Source organism: Pteropus vampyrus, unplaced genomic scaffold, assembly GCF_000151845.1.
Source record: "Pteropus vampyrus isolate Shadow unplaced genomic scaffold, Pvam_2.0 Scaffold116, whole genome shotgun sequence".
In the NCBI taxonomy this organism is placed as follows: domain Eukaryota; kingdom Metazoa; phylum Chordata; class Mammalia; order Chiroptera; family Pteropodidae; genus Pteropus; species Pteropus vampyrus.
The window spans coordinates 4,093,838-4,103,127 of record NW_011888897.1 but is presented as its reverse complement, the minus strand read 5'-3'; the positions used below and the strand labels follow the sequence as shown (position 1 = coordinate 4,103,127).

Here is a 9,290-nt window from a genome sequence, read left to right as displayed (position 1 = left end):
CCGCTGGTTTCCAGAGCTCTTGCTATTTCCTCTTTATGAGTGGGGTAACGCTCAAACCATCTGGGGTGATGCCCAAACCATCAATCCCTCCCAGACTGATAATGTTGTAAAGCAAATGAAGTGCTAGGAAGAAGAGATTAAATACAAGCACAGATTTTTTTATTAACTAGATTCCACAAACATAAAAACAACTCCAAGTTTCTAAAAGCGCACTCTCGATTCTGTGGCTTTTCCAATAACAGTCAGACCAGCACTGCCCTGCGTTATGCTCTGGCATCCACCGCTGGGGGTAGTCAAAGCTCCAAAATTACTCCTTCCACTTTCCCGCTGTCATAAAAGATTACACGATATCACAGAATCAAAAAAGCATATGACACACAGTGGGGTATTTAGTGCTAGTCCCTATTAGGTCTTCCTAAGGAGTTAGCACGGTAGCATGAAAAGGACTCACAGGCTGGAATTCAGGTAGGAACGTGAGAGGCAAACCTACCCACTTAAGATGCGACGTTCCTAGAGCTTACTCTCGATCAGTAACAAGATCTCATGTAATATTTATATTATTCAGTGCATGTATTATGAATTCAAATTTTAGTTAGATTGAATTATACTCTGCTAATATATTTGTTTGTTTTGTATAGAAATCAAGAAGTCGTTATAGAAATTTCTTTTGAGACATCTCCAAACTCTTCTGCTCTTCAGTGGCTCACTCCTGAACAAACTTCCGGGAAGGAGCACCCATATCTCTTCAGTCAGTGCCAGGTAAAAAGGATTCGGAGTGATTTCTTATTCCCAGCTCATGAAGCTGAATGCAGCAAAGTAGATAGTGGTCTTACGGATATGTGGGTCTTACCTAAGATAGTGTTTTAATTTATCTTAAACTATAAAAATAACATATTTTATTTATATCTCTCACTATCAACACATTCATCTATTACTCTAAAAGAAACTTCCTTTAATTTGAAAACATGTCTACCTAGATTGGACTATCTAGGTCATATTTGTATTTATATCTCAGTACCTAGCATAAAGCGTATACTCAATAAATGGTCATAAAATGAAAACATTGATAAAATAAAATAGATACTGGTTATGAAAATTGCTAACAATAAAGAAGTGGAAAGTGAAAAATCAGATTTCCCAATTCTCTCCAGACATCATTGCCCAGAGGTAACCACCACTGAGTTGTGTATAGCTTTTCCTGATTTTTCTTACATATTTACAAATGTATGTATTATATAAATATATTAAATGTACCTTTAAAATAATATGATTTAAACTACTTCTCTTTAAAAACGAAGAATAAAGAACCATATAATTAGAGATAGTCTGTCACAAAGATAAATATCAAACTCTCTTCTGAAAGAAAAAAAGCCTAATTCTGTTAGTAATCAAATAGTTTACAATTAAAGGAGCTCACTTTATTAAACATTTACTATATGTCCAAGCACTGTGTTAGGTACTTCACATATTTTAATCCTCTTACTATTCCTGCGTGACAAATAATTATGGTAGGCTCAATATTGAATGAAAGTCTATAAAAAAGGAGGCAGTGTTGGCACTTGAATTAGACATGTTTACTTTCTATTGTTTGTTTGTTTCACATAGAAATCAAGAAGTCATTATAAAAATATCTTTTTAATCTAAGAAATCCTTTGTTCAGTAATCTGGAATTGACAAAATACTCTAGGCAAGAATGTACAAATTATGCATTCTCTTTCTTAGTAATACCTGATTCTTAGTATTTCTTATAGAATGTCCATAAACTGAAGTTGGCAAGAAAAGTAAGATTTGTGAGGTGTAATATAATATAATTTGACTATATTATTCCATTTCTTATTGGCAACAGTTTTTGAAGTAGAGGAAAGAGATTTCAGGTAAATTCAGAAATTATACAGTTGGCAGGAAGCATATAGATAGACATGACTTTGATGAATTTGCTTACAGTTGTTCTCTATACATATTTGCCTGGGTTTGGTCTTATCCAGTGAAATACATATAAAAAAACCCTTAACCAAAGACAATTAAGAAACTCTAAAGGCATGTTCTTAGAACCTCATTTTGGGAGAGAAAACCAGATAGTTCTTCTAGTTCTACTTAATTCATCTAGAAGTCATGTGGGATCTCATATCTTTGGAGAATCTGCTAGACCTAAAGTAAAAAAGGATGGAGTTTGGGGTTTTAAGGTAGTTTATGGTAGCACGAAATCTGTCTAGGACTTAAAACAGCTTCAGAGAAATCTGAAGGTGTTCAGAGGATCGGTATTCCTTTAGGCTCAGTAGACTCTCAATGAGGCTGGGGTTCCTTTGCCCACAGGAATAGATAACAGACTTACTTGTAAACAGGCTAAGACAAAATTGTAGGTGCTCTGTCCATTCTTCTTGATGGAACCAGCATTTATGACAGATTGATGTGGAAGCGAAGAAACACTTTACATGTTATAGGAATGACTATGTCTGCATGGTATTGAGAGAGACTGTTCCTTCTCCCTCCTTTTCTTCCTAGTTGTTACTTTCAGAGTTAACTTCACAATTGAAACATCAGGACTCCAGCAACATTTCTCAGACTGTGTTCATCAGAACACTGGTGTCCCAGTAGATGTTAGTAACTGACTAGAAATAAGTAGGTTTCATGTTAAAATCAGTGCGAGAAATCAGACAGGTTTCTTTCCTGTAGGTCTTTTCAGAGCCTTCAAGAGGCTTATGTTCCCAGGGACTCTTCAAGACAGATATTGTATGTCGCGGCTCCCAAATTTGTTTCACCAGATAGCCTTTTTTTTCTCAGGATTCCTAACAGCTTCTCACTGGGCACTACTATTGCTCAAAGCACAGAGTAGGAAACACTTCACATTACTCATCCTTCAACTGAACTGTGAGTGCTGACCATACATTAAAGTGGGAAAATCAGATTTTTTAAATCTACAAATCAATTGTTGCTACCTTGAAAGATCCCAAAGAATGTGAGGTGTATTTTTATTTTTAAAAAGAATGTGTATAAGAACAATGCTGCAGTTTTCATGATTTCTTAGTGACTTGGTTTATAGGAAACAGAAATAGCTCTTTCTTTTCTTTACCTCTCCCCACCCCCAGGCCATCCACTGCAGAGCGATTCTTCCTTGCCAAGACACTCCTTCTGTGAAGTTAACTTACAGTGCAGAGGTAAATGTCACAAATTATTCACTAAATTAAAAAATCCATATAAGTAAATACGGTATTAACGATGAGCAGAGCTAATAATTGAATTTTAATTATCAGTTGATAATCACTGAATTTTACAAAATTAATTCTTACTGAAATATATAATAAAGAAACTGTGGACTTCATTTTGAATGTCTGTTTTAAAGGCAGTTTTGAACGTAAGTGTAAAAAAAGCAGCTGAGTACCATTCTGGTTTTTAAAAGATTGTAGAATTCTGGACCTAAAAATGAGAATTTGGGAACAATTTTTTTTTTTTTTTACTTTTAAAAATTGACAATTGCGAGATAAATGCACTTTATAGCCAAATAAACATTATTTGGGCATACTAATGAGCATATATTGCAGACTTGTCTGTATACATTTCCAGCTTATTCTTGTCATAGATACTAATTCTTTCAGGAAAAGGTAGATTATAATTAATAAATAAATACTATCCCAGAGGCTGGCCCTCGTTAGACCAAGCAGATAGAATTGAGGACCAACCTGTATGTACGGGGCCTTTTTGATTGCCACATCATCCCACAACCCAACTACACCTCTTATAGCTCTATAGGAAACTGTACTTGGAGGCAAAGAGTCTCAGGTTCTGGACTCTTCCCCATCACTTAATGACTGCATGACCTTGAGTAAGTCCTACGACCTCACAGCCTCAGTTGTGCCTTCTATATAACATATCACTTCATAAGTGAAGAGAGGAAGTGGAACCACATTATTTCTTGAATGCTTTTAGCTCTAGGATCTGTGATTCTGAAGCTCCTGATTCTTTGCCTGCCACCATAGTAGCTCTAAGTACTGGGTCATGCAGGACAAAGGTGGAACTCTAGCACTTCTTGGAATGAATGCTTACTAGAGCATCAATATTCAGAGGATAGTCCTCAATTCTGGCATTCATTAGAAATAAAACTTACAGAATCATAGAGTTAAGGTGCATATTTAAGCAACCATAGAGTTTGCTTCATAGAGATATTTTCTATACATAATCCAGAGAAAATTATTTCATAATTCTTGGTGATAAGTTTTAGTTTCTCACGATCATGACCCTTGACAAGTTCTATTTTTAAGTTTATATTTTAAATATAAATGTTTAAAACTGGGTTCTCTACCCTAAAGTGTCTGTAGCATCTATTTCGAGGGGCACTGGGGAGCGGTGGTGGTAGCTACTATTGCCAGGCACAGTGCTGGCCTCTTCATTTATATAATTTATTCCTTGCAGCAATCCTATGAAGTAGTACTCTTGTTTGATGGGTGAGCTGAGGCTCAGGGAGGTTATTTGCCCAAGTTCATGCAGTTAGCAAGTGGCAGAGCTGAGATTTTAACCTAGTTTCTACCAGGTCTTAATATGGATGGATAAATGGATAGATAGATATTTCACATTTATTTTTAAAGAAGCCAGTTTTACATATTGCTAATTCTATTTATAAAACCGATACACATGAACTTATTGGGTTCACAGTCTATTTATTAAATAGATAGTCACAAAGGGGAGGAACAGGTTATTTTCCACAAGTACTTCAATAGACATAGAGCCTTTTATTTATAACTGGAAATAACCTTTCTTCTCCATTAGGTGTCTGTCCCTAAAGACTTGGTGGCACTTATGAGTGCCATTCGTGATGGAGAAGCACCTGACCCAGAAGACCCAAGCAGGAAAATATACAGATTCAGCCAAAAAGTAAGATCTTAGGGTCTAGGTTTTTGTTTTAGTTGGTGGTGAACTACAAATAGTGTTACTCATCCAGAGAGCAGGATTGCTTCTGAAATATTTCAGAATTTAGAAAGCAGCTTCTGTTTTTTGTTATCATCATTTCTTTTGTGCTTTTGAAATATTTTGTTCTATTTACACTGTTGTATTGAAGAAAGAGGTTGCTGGATAGACATAGTAGAGAGCGCATCAGACCCCAGATTCCCTCATCCCAGTTAGCAGATTTCCTGCTTCTCTAAGTTACACTTTTGCCTGCCCTCATACCAGACTGTGGTGTGTGGTTGTGTAATGTTTACAAAAGGAAGAGCTGTCTTCAGATTCTGTTATAGTCCTTTGAGTTAAAATTTCTATGTAGCTTATAATTTGACTTTATCTTTGACCTCTAATGAATTGTGTGTGTGTGTGCACGCATGCATGCACGTGTGTATGCTTTTTTAATCAACCTCCTTGACATAACGTGTAAGCGAGTCACAGTGGACAGTTTGGCTCTCACCCCAGCTTCTGAGATTCCAAGCTCCCAAACCTTCCGCATCCTCTTTTTGCTGGATTATTTTATATGTCTCTCAAATACACCAGGAGTGGATTTAAAAAAAGGAATTTAAAATTTTTGGTTTTTTAAGTCAAGAGAGAAAAAAAAAAAACAACTTAAGAGAAAAGCACAGTTGCCTTATTACAGGTTAATTTTTGAGAAATGCTTAAAATGTACTGTGTAATATGTGCAATCATCCTTTTCACATTTACCCCCAGGCCATCCACTGCAGAGCGATTCTTCCTTGCCAAGACACTCCTTCTGTGAAGTTAACTTACAGTGCAGAGGTAAATGTCACAAATTATTCACTAAATTAAAAAATCCATATAAGTAAATACGGTATTAACGATGAGCAGAGCTAATAATTGAATTTTAATTATCAGTTGATAATCACTGAATTTTACAAAATTAATTCTTACTGAAATATATAATAAAGAAACTGTGGACTTCATTTTGAATGTCTGTTTTAAAGGCAGTTTTGAACATAAGTGTAAAAAAAGCAGCTGAGTACCATTCTGGTTTTTAAAAGATTGTAGAATTCTGGACCTAAAAATGAGAATTTGGGAACAATTTTTTTTTTTTTTTTTTACTTTTAAAAATTGACAATTGCGAGATAAATGCACTTTATAGCCAAATAAACATTATTTGGGCATACTAATGAGCATATATTGCAGACTTGTCTGTATACATTTCCAGCTTATTCTTGTCATAGATACTAATTCTTTCAGGAAAAGGTAGATTATAATTAATAAATAAATACTATCCCAGAGGCTGGCCCTCGTTAGACCAAGCAGATAGAATTGAGGACCAACCTGTATGTACGGGGCCTTTTTGATTGCCACATCATCCCACAACCCAACTACACCTCTTATAGCTCTATAGGAAACTGTACTTGGAGGCAAAGAGTCTCAGGTTCTGGACTCTTCCCCATCACTTAATGACTGCATGACCTTGAGTAAGTCCTACGACCTCACAGCCTCAGTTGTGCCTTCTATATAACATATCACTTCATAAGTGAAGAGAGGAAGTGGAACCACATTATTTCTTGAATGCTTTTAGCTCTAGGATCTGTGATTCTGAAGCTCCTGATTCTTTGCCTGCCACCATAGTAGCTCTAAGTACTGGGTCATGCAGGACAAAGGTGGAACTCTAGCACTTCTTGGAATGAATGCTTACTAGAGCATCAATATTCAGAGGATAGTCCTCAATTCTGGCATTCATTAGAAATAAAACTTACAGAATCATAGAGTTAAGGTGCATATTTAAGCAACCATAGAGTTTGCTTCATAGAGATATTTTCTATACATAATCCAGAGAAAATTATTTCATAATTCTTGGTGATAAGTTTTAGTTTCTCACGATCATGACCCTTGACAAGTTCTATTTTTAAGTTTATATTTTAAATATAAATGTTTAAAACTGGGTTCTCTACCCTAAAGTGTCTGTAGCATCTATTTCGAGGGGCACTGGGGAGCGGTGGTGGTAGCTACTATTGCCAGGCACAGTGCTGGCCTCTTCATTTATATAATTTATTCCTTGCAGCAATCCTATGAAGTAGTACTCTTGTTTGATGGGTGAGCTGAGGCTCAGGGAGGTTATTTGCCCAAGTTCATGCAGTTAGCAAGTGGCAGAGCTGAGATTTTAACCTAGTTTCTACCAGGTCTTAATATGGATGGATAAATGGATAGATAGATATTTCACATTTATTTTTAAAGAAGCCAGTTTTACATATTGCTAATTCTATTTATAAAACCGATACACATGAACTTATTGGGTTCACAGTCTATTTATTAAATAGATAGTCACAAAGGGGAGGAACAGGTTATTTTCCACAAGTACTTCAATAGACATAGAGCCTTTTATTTATAACTGGAAATAACCTTTCTTCTCCATTAGGTGTCTGTCCCTAAAGACTTGGTGGCACTTATGAGTGCCATTCGTGATGGAGAAGCACCTGACCCAGAAGACCCAAGCAGGAAAATATACAGATTCAGCCAAAAAGTAAGATCTTAGGGTCTAGGTTTTTGTTTTAGTTGGTGGTGAACTACAAATAGTGTTACTCATCCAGAGAGCAGGATTGCTTCTGAAATATTTCAGAATTTAGAAAGCAGCTTCTGTTTTTTGTTATCATCATTTCTTTTGTGCTTTTGAAATATTTTGTTCTATTTACACTGTTGTATTGAAGAAAGAGGTTGCTGGATAGACATAGTAGAGAGCGCATCAGACCCCAGATTCCCTCATCCCAGTTAGCAGATTTCCTGCTTCTCTAAGTTACACTTTTGCCTGCCCTCATACCAGACTGTGGTGTGTGGTTGTGTAATGTTTACAAAAGGAAGAGCTGTCTTCAGATTCTGTTATAGTCCTTTGAGTTAAAATTTCTATGTAGCTTATAATTTGACTTTATCTTTGACCTCTAATGAATTGTGTGTGTGTGTGTGCACGCATGCATGCACATGTGTATGCTTTTTTAATCAACCTCCTTGACATAACGTGTAAGCGAGTCACAGTGGACAGTTTGGCTCTCACCCCAGCTTCTGAGATTCCAAGCTCCCAAACCTTCCGCATCCTCTTTTTGCTGGATTATTTTATATGTCTCTCAAATACACCAGGAGTGGATTTAAAAAAGGGATTTTAAATTTTTTGTTTTTTTAGTTCAGGGGGGAAAAAAAAAAACAACTTAAGAGAAAAGCACAGTTGCCTTATTACAGGTTAATTTTTGAGAAATGCTTAAAATGTACTGTGTAATATGTGCAATCATCCTTTTCACATTTCAGAAGCTTTCCTTCCTAATGGAATAAAAGGGAAATAAATGTTTTGAAATGTTTTACATCACAATTTTGAACTATTTTACCCTTAAAAAAAAAAAGAGAACTATTTGAGAAGTACAAAAGGAAAGTAATCCATACTAATGTCTGGAGATTTGAAAGGGAATTCACTTAACTTTTAAATACAAATTGCCTTACTCTGTAACATTTTCAAACACTAATTCCAGCATATGGTGTGTGTTTTGTTTGCCCTTTTTAGGTACCGATCCCCAGCTACCTGATTGCTTTAGTTGTTGGAGCCTTAGAAAGCAGGTGAGCTTTTACAAATTTTGAGGTGAAAAGATCGATGAAAAGATCAAACCTCAGGCATCTTGAACCTCTGTCCGGATTAACTAGTAGATCATTTGTGTATAAGTTGACAGCTCTAGAATAAATTTAAATCTAATTATAAAATGTTAAGTAACAAATTAATTGTAGATTAAAAATCGGTGGTTATGTGAAACAAATGAGATAAAACATATTAAAGCACTTGGAAGCCTATAAAGATTGAGAAATATAAGATGTTAAAATTTTACCAATAGCTACAGTGCCCTTCTTAATTTTTTGTTTCTTCTTCTAAACAACTGAAAATTAAGAATATCTGTAGTAATCACATCCTTTAAATTGCCAGAAATATGGACATGATAGAAAAGTCAGGCAAATACAGATTCCAATTCCCCCCCTAGCTTTTACTAGGTACATCCTTGGGCGACTCACCTCTTTGAGTTGTTTTTTTTTTTTTTTTTTTCACCTAAAGACTAGAAATAATAAGATTTACTTCCAAGGATTTTTGTGAGGATTAACAGACCTAACATATGTAAAGCTGGCCTATTGGAAGGACTCACTAAATGATAACTGTAATAATTGTAACAGCAGCTGACATTTAAAAGGTCTTATTATGTACCAACTCTGATGCATTATCCCACTGAACCCTTACAGCTCTGTACGGTAGATATTTTTTCCCATCTCACCAATGAAGAAACCAATGCTCGGTGAGTTTTAATAACTGGCTCAGAGTCATACAGCTAGGAAATGTCAGAGCCAGGACCCAAACAAACCTA

At 35.7% G+C, this 9,290-nt stretch overlaps 1 protein-coding gene across 2 annotated transcripts in view; it reads left to right on the top strand.

The window, feature by feature from the left end:
- The window catches only part of LTA4H (leukotriene A4 hydrolase), a 31,397-nt gene that overhangs the window by 8,078 nt on the left and 14,029 nt on the right, over positions 1-9,290 (top strand). For both annotated transcript variants that reach the window (XM_011365919.2, XM_011365918.2), the window contains exons 4-6: positions 3,087-3,155; positions 4,762-4,866; positions 8,450-8,502. In XM_011365919.2, coding sequence (XP_011364221.1) covers positions 3,087-3,155; positions 4,762-4,866; positions 8,450-8,502 — 227 coding nt within the window. The remainder of the gene's footprint in view (positions 1-3,086; positions 3,156-4,761; positions 4,867-8,449; positions 8,503-9,290) is intronic.